The following is a 19,852-nucleotide window of genomic DNA, read 5'->3' as shown; positions in this document are numbered from 1 at the left end:
ATGTCTGAAAACAGTGTAAAGAAAAACTGGCACTCAGGGAAGTCGCCAGACGGAGTGACATGGTACACAGTACTGGTCAGCTGGGCGAGTGAACATCATCACAGAGGAATTAGAACCGAGCAGACTGGACTGTATGCACAGGAACAGCTACAGAGCATACATAGGTTACGTGATGCCAATCTATTCTGTAGCCACAGTCTCTGGAGCAAACCCAGGCTAAAACTTCCTGAGGCATTTAGAGAAGCCTGGGGAACTCGTAAAGTCCTGTGCTGCATGTCCAAGCATCACTTCAGACTGTTCTTTCTGCCCCTTTGTTTCTGCTATACACAAGGAGCTACTCTTAGATAGATTGTAAATGCCAACCCTTCAAAATGCACATTGCATAGCTTTCATTTGATTGTGTCCGTATTTAGTATCTATAAACACTGGTCAAATGTTGAGTAATTCTTATAATTTCTCTTGACCTTTAGAGTAGGTCACTGAAGGCTGAGTAACTGAGTTATGGTAATTGAAACCTGAACATTGTGCTATCCAGGAAAAATGAGTGTTGGGCTTGCGGTATATGGCACATCATTAATCATTTCATGTTTGCTTATGAAGTTTGCTGAACAAGAGTGACTTTTGTTATTGAAGAGCTTCTGTGACAACAAAAAGCAGTGGTCATAAATGTCATCGATTCTCATGTAATAATTAGAAATTATTTATTACAACCTAATGCTTTCTGAAAAAATAAACACAATTTTTAATTAAAAATAAATGTTTTTATTAGTTGAAAAAAAATCTGTTCTGGTTCTAGAAAATGTCTCCATGTAAGTACAGGTTTACAAATAGGAATGCATGTAATCCCAGAATCAATTTTGGCATTAGGGACATTCCTATTAATCTGAAAAAAAAAAGATGTTGAGGAGGATGTAGTAGTTCTAAAGTTACCTCATTGTTTTAATAGCTCTTTCCACCTGTTGCGGGTGCACTTATCTCAGTGACACAGAAACAGGAGCAGATTGTTTTACGAGCCTTCCTTTAGACATCAGGCAAAACTGATATTCTGAGCACAGCTGAGATTGTTCAATGGCTATAAATAAAGCAATGGTAAAATGATTTTCATGCAAATATTTATTCTGTAAATAAAGAAGGTATTTGGCAACCAGATGTCAAAAAAAAAAACCTAATGGCTACCTTATGCAAGTACTTTTGCCACTGCCTTGTCAGAGAAGCCAACAGAGATCTGCGACTCCTGCACAAACTGTCAGGTCATTACCATAACCATGGGAAATCAATTAGAACCCACAGGCACATGGTGCAAACATGCAGAGATGAGCTCTCAGACTTGTTCTTGATTGGATGTTCTTAACAGTAACTAGCAGTATTACCAAATGTGGTGTTAATATTTTCCTGAAAAAAAGGGTTAGTTGCAGGATGTGGCCAGTCCCATCTCAAGTAGCCTTGTGTCAATAAGATATATTTACACATGAGAGTTAGACAGCTGGAGCGCTGCAGTGTTCTGTTAGATCTTAATATACAGTCCCTAGCTAATCACAACATTTTGTTTTCATGATCCATTTAATTGCCCAAAACTCATGATGCTCGTGTGCTCACTGTGTGGTACCAAAGGGAATAAGTAAATGCTAAACTGCCAAGTCTATAAAATACATCATAAAATACATCTAATATCATTTCTGTCTTTCAGTTGTTTTTGTATTGCTACATTCTACAGAAATCCATTTTAACAAACAAGCTATATCATCAATTACCCAGTAGTGTAATCCCTGAACTGACAGGATTTTCACAATAAAATACATAATAACACAAGAAGTGTTTTGTTACATTTGAATTCTTACTGTTTCCTTTTAATAGTATTCAGTTACTTCCTCGTATAATCACTAGTGTAACTTTCTTCTAATCTCTACTTTGTGTAAGATGGTGGTGAGAAGAATGTCAGTGTCGAATGTTACAACTAAATATCAAATGCCTTTTCGTTCTATAAGTGCACCGTTTGAACCTTGGTGCACCACTAGATGGCGATATTTTTACAGCAATTGAGTGGTGATTGCCAAAGTAGCCGATTTCAGTAGAGAAAATGGAGTTCTGCGTGAGTACCTCTCATTTTAATATTAGTCGCCTTGAAATGGTTTCAAGAATTTCAATTGCCTTCTTGTTTAAAAGCATTTTTAAATGTCTGTAATACCACTGAAACCGTTAAGAATAAGATGTATTAAAGGGAACAGTGTCCACAGCATTGTCATTTCTGTGATTAGCTGTGCTTAATTGTCACTTGAATGCTCCATAAAAGGGTTCTTTAAATGTATGGCCTTAGCAGACTTTATTTTTCATTTATACAGATGATGTGATGTGACACCCTCCAAGGTGGTTTATCTATCGTTATGGCAAGTATGGTTAACAGGAGGATTTGGTTGAAGTACCAGATGTAAAGCTACAGCTGAAGCATTCAGTAGTCAAAAGGTTGCCAAAACCCAGAACCTTATTGTTAGGTTTTTTTTTTTTTACGAACCCAAATGCACCTTTAAATTACTTTTTGTGGTAATAAGTTACTCCTTGGATAGAGTCAGCCATCGATTACCCCAAAGAGGGAACCTGCAGGTAAGATTGTCTTCTACTGCCATCTGGTGGTCCAAATGTATGTTAGTTTTAACTTTGCCATAACAATATTCCTACGCCTCCTGAATCTAAATCTGGGATATAAATGACATGACATTATCACTCGGTGTTGAGTGCTACATTATCAAAAACACCTTTATTTAATTAAAGCTTTTTTTTTTATTGTAAATTTGGATTAAATTGCCCTGACATGAATAAAGCCTAGTCTTGGACCAAATTGAAGTGCAAATGGATATTCACTGTTGGAATTTCTTTTTGTTTTGTTTAGGCATTGGCTTTACTCTGTCCCATAAATGCAGTGAACAAAGTAAAGGAAAACTAGGGTGTCCTGTCTGGGAATGCCCTGTAAACCTTTTTTCATTAATAGTGTCAGTGTGCAGCAAATGGTAATGAAAACTAAGTTGGGTACTTTGCAAAGAATTTTAGTGTCATAATTTAGAATTCATAAATACACAGAAATACACAATGAGATTTGGACAGGTTGCCTTTGAACACACTTAAGGGAATGCATTTGGACTCAGTACACTTTATATGATAAGTGGACATATGCTGGAGATATGTATTTAGGATGGCAGAGTGTGGTAGAATTTTGGTTATTGCTAAATGGATGATGACAAACCATATAGGTGTTGCCTTTTCACACTCATCTGAGATCAGGTAGGTGAAACTGCTGCTACATCACCACGAATGAAAGGTAAATGTCAAACAGGTGTAGAAGCAGCTATGAAATTGACTCTTGAGTGATGGGGCAGCTAACATATGTCATATGTGTTATCCTCTTTTTAAACCTTATAGTAAATCAGTGGCCTTTAAGCGCTTTAGGAGATATTAGTAACGAAAAGCATTAAAAAAATACTTTGCCCCAATTATACAATAATTGCTAATTATATTTATGTAATACACCAAACACACATAAATGAATGACACTGAATAATGAGTGTTTGTTCACTTAAAAACATTTATAATCTGTAACTATTTAAAACGTACAGATGACTTTACACTCATTTATTAATACAAGACAAGATACGTATTTTTCATGCCGCAGACGTGGAAGTGGAAGGGAAACAAGGGTCAGTTAGTGATTTGGAAGAGTTTATTTTTCATCTTTCTATAAGACAAATACAGATGTGGCTGTAGAACAGATTCAGTTACCATGTGCCTGAATTAGTACTATTCAGTTTCATATACTAGGTGCTCTATTGAAAATCTATCATATATTTTATATAAATATTCCTCTCTTCTACTGTCCTCACACAATGTATTTGTTGTAACAGTATGTAGGTCTAAATATTGTCACAGACTTAGAAATTTCCAAATCAGACATGGTTCATCGTGTCTTTTTTTTTTTTTTCTGAAGACATGATGCATACAAGTGCTCAAGGAAGTTCAGTTAAGTGCTTTGTATCAGACACAAGCCTATTCACAGAGAAGCAAAGCAGGTCCTCGCGGTGAACAAAGCTTTACGAGAACATCACCAGCATCAAATACGACATGTAGCGACATGTAGCAGCACTGAATACATCTGTCCGCTCGTGTTCCTTTTGCCGCAAGTCTCCCTCACGCATTAGATGCGCGTTGTGCATGCAAAAATAGTGGCAGTCGTCTTCGATTACACTGGCAGTTCAAAAACATCACACAACCTCACATTTCCTAAGGACTCTTGTATCGTTACGCTCATTCACAGTGATGAGAGGAGAACACAGAAGTGCAAAGAAACGTTTGTCGGGTGCGTCGTCGCCTGGCTGACATAAACAGTAAAACCAACAGCGACTGTGCGGGCGGGGCACTAAAAGGGGGAGAACTATTTCAGAGCAATACACACGATTTCATTTCCTCCTCGTTTGCTCTTAGCATTTTAGCAAGGCATATTAGCTGTGCTTAACTGTTGAGGTTATGGATCCCGTGGCTAGCGCCTAAAATGTAAAAGGTTGGCAAAGCAAATCATGGATATTCTCTGACCATATAAAGAAGACCAGAGCAGATGCTGTATAAACATGAAATTCAGTTCATTTGTGCTAAAATGGCAGCGTGTGCTGACTGTGTCTCATTCTGTGATAGCGTTTAAAACGACTGATTTGTAGGCCTATTTGACACCAGCATCAAGTATTCGAGTATCGGAATTTCGCACGTGGCTAGGGAACCAGGCCAAAAGTGCCAGCTATAGCTTCTACGTTGTTTACATTCCGATGTCTAATGTCACGGACAGTTACGTACAAGTTATCAACAACTTGCCTAATGTTTCAAATTTGGCATCGAGTGAAGGGTCCTTCACGCATAAGCACTACATAAATACATTCGTAATTCCTAAGCATTCTAACGTATCTAAGATGCATTATTAGTAACAGTGCATACCTTAAGGCTCATCACTTTTGACAAAAGCATTAACATACAAAGTATTTATGAAGTGCTTATAAAGGGTCGTCAAAAGGAGTTATCCTCTAGAGACGTTTACTTGGCAGTATACAACAGTGTCAATGAAAAGACAAAGACATTTTCAGAGGTGAGGCTACGGAGACTGTGAGGGTTACCCTGTACGAGAGGGCCAAGCACCCCATGGCACAGAGCAATGAGCCAGTGCAGAACAGGGTCACTCATGACCCAGAGTGCTCCACTGTAAAGTGAAAATATGTGTGGATCAACATTTTTTACTACAAGTACAGGATTGAGTTATTTTTTGTTCAAGCTTGCTGTTTCACTAACCATGCACCAAATTTGACTTTATAATATGTCGTTTTTTAGTCTGACCAAAGAGAATTTATGTGCACATGTGTATTTTTGTATAGTTACAAGTGTAGTATATACATGTCAGTGTATGACTCTTTAGTCATTATTTACTTCTTAACAGGGCTTCTGGATTCTGTGTGTGTGTTGCGTGCGTCTCCGTGTGCTATGTGCAGGTGCACGTGTGCGTTCGCCCTCTACGCGAGCGTGTAGTCGAACTGGCCCTTCTCCAGACCATCCAGGCCGTCAGCCCATGTGGATGTAGGCATGCTGCGGTAGGGATCCAGCAGAATGCGGAAGCAGCGCACAATCAGCATGCAGAGAAAGACGAAGAGGAAGATGACGAAGGCAAAAGTGGTCTTCTGCTCCAGCGTCATGCCCGCGCCGGCCGCGGGGCCGCCTGCCTGCAGAGTGGAGGTGAAGGGCTCGGCCTCCATCAGCCAGGAGAACTGCAGAGGGTAGTGCCACATGAGCCGCTCACGCATCCTCACCCGTGCACGCCCCGCCTCCTCCAGATGGACCTCATCTGCACACACACACACACGTAGGATAGAGGTGGGAGAAAGAGAGTGATAAAGAGAAGAGAAAAAAGGAGATTAATTCCATCAATCTCTATCACTGAGATGAATTCTGATCTGTATACATTTTTCATTTCAGTAAAGGCCGTATTTCTTGTAAAGACTGTCCTAAAATAAAAAAGAAATAAAAAGAAGACAACACTCATGTATTGCCATTTCTCAGTCCAGCAGTACCATATACTGTGAAACAATCACGAGCTCTTGTCTGGGCTGAGAGAAGCTTGTGTAAAAAGCATGTCATAACACGTGTGTGCAGCACAGCGTAACACCTGTCTCACACCTGTATGATGATGCCACTTCAAGCTTACAAAATTGTCCAGGACTTGAGCTTTGATTGATTAATTCAGACAAACTGTGGTTTATATTTTCACATTATTTCTCTTCACAAATAAGACATTCCCATTTGAACACAGAAATGCCATTTATGATTAAATCTGGTAGAAACACTTACTCTGCCTCCAATAAACAGCATCATTCAAGATGATGGAGTTTAAGTAAAACTCCATGAGTCAAGCCCTGCACTCAGGTCCACCAGCAGAGGCCTACCCCGTGCAGCAGTTCTGACTCCATCGGTTTAAAAAAATGCACACACCACAGTGAAACAATGAGCAACAACCTAAACCATTTCAGTCTGCCCGGAGCAGTGAAAAGGCTGGTGGTCACTGCTACCGGAGCTCCTGTGCACATTGTCAGTCAGAGAGCTGTCAGGGAGACAGGGGCCCAGGCTCTTCGGGCTTCAACATTTTCAAACACCACAATTCTTATTCCGTGTTACACTTCTACAGCCCACATAACCTTAATGTATGCGCAACGATATGCTAATAGGCCTCTGCAGATCACAGCCACTGTCCTATTTAAAGAAAATCAAAGAATAGTTTTCAAACTTGCTACTGTGCAGCTCCTTTCAACTCTCCAACTATGTTATCCAACCCTGCTTGGAGCAGGTGCTTTTAAATTCTATTCTAGATAGTTTCCCAAGCAAGACATTACTGTGGAAAAAGGATTTTCTGTACTAGTTTATAGGTGTCTAATCACTGTTATAACTGATATAACTGTTTGCTGAGACCTTGTCGAAATCTCAGCAAGATAATATGAGGAGTGAAGCTACAAGTGGCAATCATCGCTGTCCAAGCACCAAGACGTGAAAGAGGATATTTTGTAGAAGTACTCAAATGGTGTGAATAAAGCCCCTCGATTGCCTGGAGAGTTTAGAGAAGAACATGTTGAACATGAACTCCACTTCTAGTTTTTCTGTAGCATATGGGATTCAAAGTGATAAAGAGGGAAATCCTGAGCTCAATCTGCTGAGCCATGGGAGAACCTGTGCATATGAAGAATTCCTGTAACATTTGGATAGAGGCAAGAATTGTTCCTCAAGAGTTTCAACAGTAAAACATTAGGACAACACTATTTTTATTACTGATGGATTATAAAATGACATTTTAATAAATTGCCTGCTGTTTTATCATGATGTGGGTATCACACCCATGTTGTTAGAATATTCAGTTTCTTGTTCAATATGTTGAGTTAGAGGGGATGGTTTCTGAGGTTATGAGAATGAAAATAACAGATTCAACTGTTCAGTGTTGCACAACAAATAACTGCAGAAGAATGTGAACATAACTTCTAAAAAAGATAGTAATTTGGCATGATAGATAGACTTATGGTCTCACAGAAGTCAGAATTCACTTTTCAGATGGTGGGCATTTTAGTACATTAAGAGAATGAAACCAATGATGTAGGATATAACAGCATCTTGTGCAACACATTGCTACTGCAGTTTCAAATGGAAAAATGAATTCCTTGGGTTTTGTTAATATAAACATGCTTAACTAATGAAACAGTAAACACGCTGACTAAGATCATAATCAAGCCCTGACTGAATTTCAGACAAAAGGATAAGTGGTAGACATATTGTTTCCAAATGACCACAAGCTATTCCTAATTATTGATGTAAAATTCTAGTGAACTGTAAAATTCTGGGTAAACTGAAGGAACTGGTTTGTAAAAGTAAGTTTTGCAAGGGGCAAATTAGGACAAATATAGTTAAACTGAGCTGAAATAAAGGATTAATATAAAATATTTTTAAAAATCAATTCCAGGAATTATTAATTAAAAATGTACATTAATTAAATTCATAATTTTTGTGTCTTGTTGATGTTTCATATCAATAAGGCCATACCTGGTGAAATTATTTAATGTTGGCCATACTGTTCTGCTAGTTGAACATGTTAGATAATTATATAACATCAGACATATGAGTACACTGTACAATGAGCCTATTGAGATACTTAGGACTAGCTCAGTAAAGTGGGTGTGATGCCTTAAAACAAATTAGGTTAAAATTTGTACTTTTTCAGAAATCAATGTGCACAGGTAAAAGTGATGCTAGATTGCAGTAGAAATTTCCATCTATGTTCATGAGATCAGAAGTGGCAAATGTACTTTAACCATCAGGCCAGGTGGGGTCTCTTGACTCCTCTAAGTAGTGGGCTTGGGTAGAGGGTTTTAGTGGTGAATCAGAATAATAATCATAGTAAACAGGAAAAGATCCAACCAAAAAATAGGCATCAAACACCTTCAGTTCTTGGACCCTTAATCTACCATTCAAGTTGAAATAAGACAATCAGGCAAGCATAGTTTCATTGGACCACCAGCCAGTGCACCACATTTTTCACACGTGTGAACTCTATGAAATCTGGAACACTTGAAATCTGTCTCTAAAGGAATCATAGCTTTTGAGTAGTCTTCCATATCTTACTGCCAAGAAACGCCTCAGCTGCTATAGGTCAGCTGTCTTCTGATGTGCTGATTAATCTACTGGATTTTAAATACAACGTCTCTTGGATATCTTGATTATGGGCATTTCAGCAATGGGCAGTCTCTCATAAAATAATTATAGCATAGGTTTTTTCCTCAAGCATTTGACACAGTATCTGATGAGGCCACACCTGGTTGAATTATTTTGCATATGTTGGCCATACTGTTCTTATAGTTGAACGTGTTAGATAATTATATTAGACATTAGACATATTGGCCCACTGAAAAAATAGGTCTACTGAGAGGTTAAATGTGAATGAGCTTTCATGTGGCATAGCTGAATTCGCAGCCAGCCTCAACCACACATAAACATGAGCGTTAGATTAATGGTTGCCATCATTAGCTGATTGTTTACATCTGGAGAAGCAGGTCACATGAAGCACTGTTACTTTGCAGGTCAGTGCAGGTTTGTGATCTGTTCATACTATTACAGGATGGAAAACAGAGAAAACACAGTTTTAAAAACGCGGCTGATTCTGGGCAAGACCAGAAATTAAAGAGCAATTGCAGTGTCTTGGACAAGGCAGAATATGATTGTATAATATTATATTATGATTCATTTGTCAAATACAGTCCTATTGTCATAGCGCTTCCCTCCGGCTGACAGCTACCTGCATTCGGTGGTGGGCTTGTTTTACAGTGGTTATGTTCTTAGGTTGATTGTCACTTTTTAATGTTCCGTGTGCCCCTGCCTCATTCAGGTGGTGTGTGTTGTCTGTTAGTAGCCACACCACCAGGGGGTTATTATGTTGTTCCTTATTTAAGCCTGCTTTTGTTTTCCTGAACTTGTCGATCATTGTGTGTTGTCTCTGTTATTGTTCTCATTCATTTTTACTAAATGCTTCAGTTGGAGGCTCCTGTTTGCTTCCTTCCTGTTTTCTGCACGTTCTTTGCTCATGACAGAATGACCCACCATTTTGGGAGGCACCAGCCTCCATTTTGTTTTCGTTTTCTCACTTTTTTTGTGTGTTTGCGTGTTCTCTCTCTCTCTCGCTCATTTCAGTGGACTCAGTGGCCTGGCACGTACGTGCTATGTTCCTGGAAGCCTAAGGGTGAGTGCTCTGCCTCCGGTATCCTCTGTGTAGGAAGGGGCGTCCTGGGATTTCTGGAAAGCAAGGCGAGTCCCCTGATGTCACCTGGGGATGCCAGCCCAGCTTCCATCACATGCCAGGAGGCCTATTCCATCCTGTTCTAACCAGGAGACAAGACCCAAGTACCACTGGAAATGGAGCAGCCAACACCAAAGCCTGCAACAGCTGCCCCAAATGACTTGAGACCCCAGGATGGAGGTTTGCTCGGCTCCAGGGGAGGGGATCTGCCCCTGAATTTTCATTTTTTAAACATTTTTGTGGGGAGTGCTAATAGACCCATGAGCCCTGCTCTTCAGGGGCTTCCACAGACATAATGGGCCCCGTCAATGCATAGGAGTTCCCTGTGCTTCTCTGTTGGTGGAAGGAGGACCCAAGCAGTGAAAACGGAAGCCACCATCCTAGACTGAAGCATGGGGTTTCTAAGCCCAGAGCCTGAGAGGCAGGGCATCTTCTATGCCCCTGGTTCTGGGTGGCACAGTGCACCGAGTGCTTCAGGCCTGGGCGGGCTCGGTACCCATTGTGCCCCACCCCCCCAATGTTCTTCGCCTGTGACACCAAGATAGTCCAAGACATTTGCAAAAGCATCCTGAGTCTGAGCACACCGGCTCAGGCTGAGAATATTTCGAACAACTTCAGAATTTCACACTGTACTTTAAATACAATCACAGATAAAACAGACTTGCTAAAGTTTACTGTAAGAATCAAAGCCGAAGAAAACAGTTTATACAGGATAAAAAGGATTGCTGATTGCAAAGCTTGACACATTATGCCTGAAGGTAGTTTTATCATGTGTAAGATGAGCACCTTTGAAAGTTATTACAATGAAACAAAATACACATTTATGCTGTATGTTGTGTTTATATTCATGTATTTACACACACACACACACACACACACACACACACACACACACATATATATATATATATATATATATATATAAAACCATAAAACCAGAGGTGTGTAGAGTAGCCAAAAACCATACTCAAGTTAAAGTACTATTACCTTAAAATAATCATTATAATTATAATTTGTAATAAAATTATTACTTGGGTAAGAAAGTATGTTAAAAACTACTAAAGTAGTAAGTTACTACAGTGACTCTCATTTAATAATTTAATAAATTTAATCAATTTTGTCCCACAAACTAAAATATGTGGACTTTTTTTTTTTTTTTTACAATGAATTCAAATCAGTTTTAAGGACAGTTTCTCTCAGGTGATAGAGCCATTTTGAATTAGTATGCAAAAATACATAATTAACTGGTATTTTTCTTTGCTCTGGATCTTTGTCCTACTTAGCTAGCATATGTCATATTTAATCTACATGAGGTTTTTAATATCAGATATCTTATTATAATGCATATAATATAGTTAAGTGTCACAAGCATCACTCTAGATTTAGTGATCACTTTGCGATTAGTACAATTTATGGAATTATTCCAGAAATCATGCCCAAGGAAACTAGCTAAACTGGGTGACTGATTAGCTAGACTGTTGCTTCGATAACAACTGCATTTAGGGTTGAAAGAAATATGTAAAATCAATAATAAACCTTAATCTGTATTGTTTTGCTCTTGAGAAAAGGATATATTGTTGGCTACTTTTCATAAATGTAATAGGAGAACATAGATGAATACAATGGTGGAAAAGTACATTTTGACCTCGCAAATGTACTTTAGTAAGAGTACAAAGTACCCTCTTTTAAAACTCTTAAAAGTACAATTTGTTCAAAAAGATACATAAGTAAATGCAACATACTACCTACCTACCTCTGTTTATAACCAATACAACTAGAGATGCACAATATATCAACAGATGATATATTATTTGCCAATAAGGAAAATTTTATTTATCGTTGTCAGTTCAATATTGGAATTTCAGCCAATAATTACAGCTGAAAATGTTCATTTATGCAACATAGATGTTTCTGTTTAATATAGGCCTCATTTGTATATTAATACAGTCTTAAGAAACAACCAGAGATGGTTAGACTTTAATGCAGTTTTTACTTTGCTGTTTACTCATTAAGCAAAGTATCTGATGTTGGTGACTGTATAGTTCTGTAGTTATTTACGTTCACATTTTTGGCTTTTAGCAGATGCTCTTTTCCAGAACAGACTTACAAAAGTACTTTGTCATCTTCTCATAGAACGTACAAGACAGTACAGTAGGTTAGAGTTAGATATCACTGTACTATCATACTGCTAAAATACAGAAATGATTGTTGATTAAGAAATGCAAAATAAGTATAAGTTCTTTATCAAAACAAGGATATATTTTTTTTCTGGGGGCTTTCCAGCCATAGGCTTTCTTACACCTTCATGAGTTTAAGGCATAAAATGGCATTTAACATTTGAGAAAGTTTAGAAAATAAAATGTAGCCCAATGATGCTACTTTTGTTCCGCTTTTGTTAAGAACAATGCATGTGTACAATAATTGTGATGTCTGGTTTACCTGTGACGTGTAAAATTATTTACTGATCCATTTTTAGATTCTAACGTCTTGCACCTACTGCTCGTCATATAGAAATTATAGTTTGAACTTTCTATAATATGCATAAAGTTAAAATTAGATTGGTATTTTCCACAAAGAGGTGCAAATTATGGGTTATCGGTCCAAGAAATTCAATATTGGTGCATCCTTAAATACTTCAAATCATGCCAGATGTAGGGGCCTGCAGTTAAAAATCATTAGTCCAGTTCTAGCTTGTATTTTATTGCCACTGCCTTGAGAGCATGCAGTCCTTTTATATGAAGGTTGTGCGACTGCATGCATTTTCCTCTTGCTCTCTACCAGTAACGCTGTATTTCTCTCGGCATCTTACTTATTCTTGTTGTCAGGCAGTAAAAAGCCGTGAGAAAATCACAGATTAATAACTCATACGTTATTCTTAATAAGATCATTAGCTTATATTCACATCTTAAAACATAATAGTTCTTACCTCTGACCTGAAAAATAATTAAATTACTGGCTAACACTACATTAAATTTTCTCTAATGTTACTGCCTTTTTGATCTAAAAGATTAACCCAAAATACCTAGAACCACACTGGTCTAAATTCCCCTCAATGTGATTTTCATATGTCACATGAGAAACACATCACATTCCAAATTACCTTAGTTTATACTAGTATAAACAGGACCAGGTCAATTCACTCTGAAAAAAATGAATAGAGCAGGATAAGCATATTTAATGCTGATACAATTTGCAATAATACAAAACCATTCTGTGGGTTTTCCTGAGGAAGAAACTGAAACTGGAATCTAGTCTGCTTATAGGATTTTTGTTGGCATATGCTGCAAAACAGCTCTATAGGTTGCCAGGTGTTTAAGGTATATGGGACATTATAGAGTTGGAAGCTGGCATCATGCCCAAGAGCAAACTTGTCGCAAAACCTTGTTAAAAACAGCTACGCAGTTCTCCTCACAACAGATCGATGAAGGTTCCATGTTCAGCCTTTAACTAGGTGATAGACAGATTATAAAAGCAGAGTCAGGCAGGGCACAGCGAAATGTGTTAAATTTGCAGAATGCTGTGCTATGCTTAAAAGTTGCACAGTGAATGATTGACGCCTGCCGAATTAATATTATAGAGCACCACCCATCGAAAGCATCCCTGCAAATGGCTCCCTGCAAGTGACATTCAGTGGTGAGAACTGCATCTGCAGAACTCTGGAGATCTGCTGCAAAACACTTCCAGATCTTTAATTACACACTTAAATATGACACTGGCACTGAATGTACAGCCTTGCCTCACTGTGCAATGTATAGATCTAGCTACATACTACAAATGATGATGTCAAAAGTGCGCCGTTCCATTCCTACCCATTCTTTCCATTCTTGTCTGTGCTGCGCGGTTTAAACACCACTAATTCACTATCAAAGACAATGCTGCAAATGACATTTCACTCCTGCAAATGTGCCAGATGTTGCAATAGAGATGACGACTGCAGCCGTGAGCATGACAGCGAATGACCACCTCCTCAGTAACTAGGTGGAACGATTTGTGCCACTGGAAGGGATTAATTAATAATAGAAAAAGAATGTGATTTTTAAAAAAGCATTTTGTGAAATGTGGGGCAAAATCCTTTGTCAAAAAGCAAAAAATAAATGAAAAAAAAAAAGTTGCACATCCTTCCATTGTTGGTGTTTTAACGCTTCTAATGTTTCTAATGTATGTCATTGGCTGATTTGGCTTGGGCTTGGCCTGGGTGCACACGTGCAACCTCCGGTGAACAGTTCCCTCATCTCCGCCTGGCCACACAATGTTAGTCTGCAGTGCATACCCACTGAGCTGTGCTGCAGATGCCAGCATCATGCTAATGCCACTCTGATAGCAAAGGACACCAGGGTTAACAACTTACTTCATGGCATGCAGTTTCAGTACAGTAACTTAAAGCAATATGTAGGACAGCTGCCAATTCAATGTAGAACAGCATGATACTGGCAAAAATCAACTATTATCATGATTCTGATCTAAACTGACCTTATTGTTTTGTTTTCTCATTTGTTTAGAAGATCACTATGTTCTTCTCAACAGCAGTAGCATTTGATTGCAGATATTTCTGAATACAGCAGCTCATTGCTTGGTGTAAGCCTGTCCTTCCACGTCACTATAGGTATGAGCCATCAGTAAGATTTTTCTCAAAACCACTGACAGAATGTCATGTCAGAGCAAAATCAGCTTAGTGTATCTAGCTCAGAACAGTCTAGTAATAAGGTGCAATGGCTTGCGGTGACTCATAGTAACCAACTTAAATTCTTGTTGGGGAAAAACTGCAATTGCTGCTATTCAGAGTAGGCTGCAGCACCATTTTATATTCAAAATGCTGCACCAAAAGTGTGCTTGGTACCATGTATAATCGTCATAGAGTGCAATGGTAAAGAAGAATAAATCTAAATTTTGGAACCCTATGGAACTCAAAATAAAAACATCTGAGTTCCATAATGTTGTTAATTACAGGCCAAAATAAAAAGATGGAGAAAAATCAATTTAACAGATGCAATTCAGTAAAGTCAATATTCACTTAGTGTACATAGGAAACCCACAAAGAATATGTGATATTAATGTCTCAAAGTTTCCTTCGCAGAAATGGCAAATGAATGCAGATCTTGCAGCAGTGTGTGGGTAGCCACAGACGATAGCAGAGAAAGAGGGAGACTAATGAGTTATCCAGCAGGTCAGTGCACCGGAGGGCAGGAAGTGAGGGGTATGCCTAATTCTGATTCTTTATTATTGTATGTAATGAGAGAGAACACTATTTCATGTAGCTCGCACTGTCAGGTGCATGCAAATTAGAGTGAGCTTACACATATTGGCAATTGTCAGGGGATCTCCTTACACTGGTTTCAGTTTGCTTGTGCCAAGACCCAATTAGTGTTATTAGAGATTCCACATCCAAATGCTCACCCTTTTCTCCAGTTAAGCCTCCATCCTCTTAAAGACAAAGTGATGATACTCCATCAAATGTAAACCCAGTTTCAGAATCGTTTTAATTATAAATGCCAGCCTATTATGACAAGTAAATTAATTTTCCATCATTGCATACCACATTAGTTTTTATGAAATGTGCGGAATTCTATGTGAAGCTCAGGTTCAAGTTTCAATTTTGTAAAATATATCTGGGACAAAACCTAAAATCCTAATTTCAAGAGCTGTTCTGATAAGATATATTATAACTATTAAACAGTGAGCTGCCTATTTGAGCTATCACTCCAATGACCTAAAGTGACCTGCCCAGAACTATAGAAATGTGACTGAATACAAAATGAACACTATGTCCCTTTAAAAGTCACTGCCACAGGGATTATGACAGTGAAGAATCTGCTACTGGCCACAAGTCAGAATATCAACACTTCACTGTATTGGGAGTGACTTTAATATCCTTTCAGTGAGAAAAGAAAGCCATTTGAAGTTTGAACCTCAAGGTCAAAATCAATGACAGAGGGAAAGCATTTTTCATTGTGCTGAATGGTGACAGTTTGGTTTATAGCTAACTAAAAATGAATTGTGACATATAATAATACAAATTTACCAGTTATCTTATCTTTTCTTCTCATCTTATTATCTGAAAAGGAACCATTCAGTTCACAAATCACAGATTTTAAGGAGATGATCAGAAGTCCAATGAAGTACTTCTCAGTACTTATCATCTGAATGCAATGTGCATTGTGGATTGTACTGCATGTAGTACTGAACTGTCATTGCAGTAGATAAATAAACCATGCATTAAATTCAGGGAGAAATCTAATATTTAATAGCTCATTTGTGCTCAGCAAAATCACTATTTTAATTCACCATCTACACTGCTACCTGGTCTTAAAGGTATAGGCTGTAGTTAAAGTAATGTCTAGTGTGACTATTTTAACACTAATGGTTTGATACAAAACATTCATAAGTACATTCAGAAATAATGTTTGTCAACAGCTGAAGTGACTTTGATTACTGAAACACAAGCACTGCTTGTGCAGTGGCTAAACTGCTTCTTCACATAATGACTGAGTATATTGTGTGTACATGCAACACATAATCACCTGCAGTGCTGCCAGAAAGTTGGGGGTTTTTTTGCGTGAAATGATGTCATGCCTAATTATGGCTAGGAAATAAGCATGAATAAAACAAACTAGGCAGGACCATTATGCATCCAAAATTAACACAGGTAGCTTGCAACATAAGTTGCAGGTTACAATTTTAACACCTGAGACATTCCGCGGAATGAAAATTAATTACGCGTGGACTAAGCTTGAACCAAAAAGGGAAATGTTACTGCGGGAAAACAAGTGGCAAAATTCATAAGGTCAGGCTTGTTTCGTGGTACACAGAACATAACTTCAGTGAACAAATGATGTAATCCACTAGTCTAGGAAGCCTATACACGGTTTGTACGGTTTATAGCTACAAATCAAGGATAAAATCGGTAAAAAGGATACAACTGTTTAATGCAGTACGTGCATTACTGTACTAACAGAAATGCGTACTTAAACATTATAATATGTACCCAGTGACACTCAAAGAACCAGTGCGCAACCTACCATAATACTTTTTTACTGAATCCAAGGCAATGCAGAGACATGAAAACGATCACTGTAATCAGACTTCCATGAACAGAATGACTGAGGATATTATTATTTCGAAGCATCTTTGCTGCACATACCGCTTTAACCTTGTGCTAACAATAATTTCTGTGTTCACTCAACAAGTGCAATAGCAGGTGTGAGTCAGTACCGTCGGACCTGTCAAAATGCATTTGAATCCCCACTGATACGCGATTCGCTGTAAAACACAGTCAGTGCAATCCAGGGAATGGCAAAAATACTATCGCTATAGGCTACGAAAGAAATGTTGAGTTGTACCTTTGTCTCCCCGCGAGAACGTGGGATCCATTTCCAGAGTTACAGTGAAAACCTTAAGGGTTCGCCCATTCTACCTTCTCCTCGCCCCTCCAGTTCCGGCACAGAGAGACAGGGAGAAGGCGAAGGAAAACGGACGGGCAGGAAACGTGGTCCCCCTTTTCCCAAAGACGGCAGAAAGAGAGAAACTAGCGTTCTGCACCTCGCGCACTCTAAAACCGCCACCCACAGCCTCGGCGCGCACAGTTGCGCCTCGCGCCCCTACCGTGTGCGCGCGCGGGGTGGTGCGTGAGACTGCTGAATGAATAGACGAATCGTGGCGGCGTTTGAAAACCAGCGCAACGCGGTCTTTTCTGAAACTGTCCCCACTGCACGGCTAGCCGCGGTGCAATAGCCGGCTGTGAAAGGGGCGAAGGTGAATAATTACAGGCTTACGATTTATATCCGCATGATCTTAGCAACACTTTTTGCAATACGCCAGTGCTGTAAATGTCAGCCTGTTCGGCGTGTTGGAATAGCATATTATATTTATTTCCCCATTAATTGTGTAATGAGGATTGCACTCGGGGGACCGGGGTTTCGATGCTACTGTAAAGCCCTACTGCTCTTGAGTGAAATTCGGCCCTTAGGCTGACCTGTCCATTTGTTACTATATCTAATAAGGCTGCCAGAGGTAAATTTGTAATGCAACGGAGAAGTAATTGGATTCATTGGATCCTAAATGCTTGAAGAGTGTAACCTAAAACTAAGTCGTGTATATTCAAAATAGTACAGTACAGAAAATAAACTACACAAGTGTAACCCAGTGTCAGAAGAGTGCCTGAAGTGAAAAGATGCTGAGTGGTTTCAATTTAAATTGAAGAGATCATTTTGGAGCTGTTATATTTAGCTGGAGTCTGGGTAGCTAATCTGGCAGTTAATCCTGAACCTTAAAGACTAATGGCTGGAAACCGATTTAAATTTTTTTATGTCACCCTTATTATGGAGATCCAGTTTTCCTCTCAAGCCAACTTTACTACCTACTACTGTTATTTATCCAGGAAGTTGAATTAAACAGCAATATTATGGAGGAATAAATAAAGCTAATAATGAGTCCCGAGGAAGTACAATTTGAAAGGAATGTAGGAATTAGCACACCAAATGGCTCTATGCTGACAGTTCACTGGTACTTTGCAGCAAGCCAGGGCTCACGTGGCAGGCCGTCTGCCTCTGTACTATTATGACTCCTGTTCTAGAGCAGAATGGGATCGAAAGCACCAGGGTCATAAACAGCATGTTTCCCTGCACCACAACACCCCACACCCCCTGCTAGATCAGGCCTCTGCTGGCAGATCCTTGCAGGGTGTGTTTTGAGGTAGAGCGAGTCAGGCTTTATGTTTTCCCCTGTGGTTCACCCCAAGAATGCCATCGGCGGTGGCACTGCGGTGCGAGAAAGCAGGTGGAAGCTGGTGATTTCATTTCCGTTGCCTGTGTGCAATGGGGCTAGGGCATGATGGTGGAAAGTCATCAGGGTGGAGCTTGGAGCTAAATTGATTTCAGAGCTAAATTGATTCCTGCAAATTCGACGATCTGGCGGGGACTGTGTGCCCCAACATGACAAGCCAAGTTTGGCCCTTATGCAAATCCACACACATGGGCTCCTAACCTTATGTACCATCTGCTTTTCAAAGCAGGTGTTTGTGGAAGCACACTTCCATTTTTTCCTCTGTGATCTGATAGTCAGGCATAATAACTTCTCAGGCATAATAAAGCTGTTTCTTTTCTACAGTGATGCCCTAAACATGATGAGAAGTAAATCCAAGTAACATCACTTTATATAAGTGCTTTTGTGTCCTTACTTCAATAGATTTGCTCCATTGTCATCATTTCTCCAAGTGATAACGCATATCTCTACTGGAAATGTCAGATTCCAACCCTTTCAAATGCACAAGCCTGTCAGCTTCTTATTGAAGAAATCCTTGCTATTTGTGGATAGACTTTTTTTTACAAATGTCTGGTACACCTGCAGACCTGTTTGTGTTTTTCCAAGAAGCTCAGCTCTTTGTTGCATTCAGGTTGCTGTGCATCTAATACACCAGGGGAATTCTCTCCCACTGCCTCACAATGTCACTAAGGTCTCAGAGTTTTAAAGGTACAGCCACTGGCCTCTGAAATCTCCCTTTTGTAAAGCTCTGACTCAGCCAAGCATTCTACTCATTTAAATGAATATTAGTTTGGAGGCTATCTTACAGCTTAGGCTAAATTCCCTCCTCCCAATCAGTCAGCCAGAGCTTTTGCTGAAATAAAGCTTTATTCAGCCTTCATTTCGCTTAACTCTGACATGGTGTCAGTCTGTTTTTCCATCCCAGCCCAGTGGATTAATTTCCAAATAAAGCAACATCTAGATACACTGATTTCTGTCTTTTTGTATAACACCATGCAATCATGAAAACACCACCTGAACAATTGTCACTCTCTCTACCTTGGCTCCACTCACCCTCCAGTGCTCTGCTTCACTGTACTGATAACCAGCCATACCTATTCCACATGTTGCCCATTTATTTCCCTATTTATACCCTAGACTAAATAGAAAAATTTGTGAAATCGCTTGCTGATTACTTGAGCACTAAGCCCTTTTCCTAGTGTTCTAATTTGCTACTGACACTGACCTTTTGATTTTGTTTTGCTTCTGACC

The 19,852-nt window shown here is 39.2% G+C and overlaps 1 protein-coding gene across 1 annotated transcript; it reads right to left on the bottom strand.

Annotated features, from left to right (window-relative positions):
• Positions 1-3,691: 3,691 nt before the first annotated feature.
• Positions 3,692-17,459, bottom strand: ctxn3 (cortexin 3). Its single transcript, XM_027016124.3, has 2 exons — positions 17,182-17,459; positions 3,692-5,863 (listed from the first exon to the last, which is right to left on the bottom strand). The coding sequence occupies exons 1-2, from the start codon at positions 17,210-17,212 to the stop codon at positions 5,535-5,537; spliced, it is 360 nt and encodes a 119-aa protein (XP_026871925.1). The 5' UTR covers positions 17,213-17,459; the 3' UTR covers positions 3,692-5,534.
• Between the last annotated feature and the right edge of the window lie 2,393 nt (positions 17,460-19,852).

The sequence above is a fragment of the Electrophorus electricus genome, chromosome 19 (assembly GCF_041902795.1).
Source record: "Electrophorus electricus isolate QZ-2024a chromosome 19, ASM4190279v1, whole genome shotgun sequence".
Taxonomy (NCBI): Eukaryota; Metazoa; Chordata; class Actinopteri; order Gymnotiformes; family Gymnotidae; genus Electrophorus; species Electrophorus electricus.
The sequence above is the reverse complement of the archived record's forward strand: the minus strand, read 5'-3'. Positions and strand labels throughout refer to the sequence as shown.

Coding starts and splice junctions, on each gene's coding strand:
- ctxn3 (XM_027016124.3), bottom strand. CDS start 17,212: ATGGATCCCACGTTCTCGCGGGGAGACAAAG. Junction 5,864..17,181: donor GTTCTCGCGGGGAGACAAAG/GTACAACTCAAC, acceptor GTGTGTGTGCAG/ATGAGGTCCATCTGGAGGAG.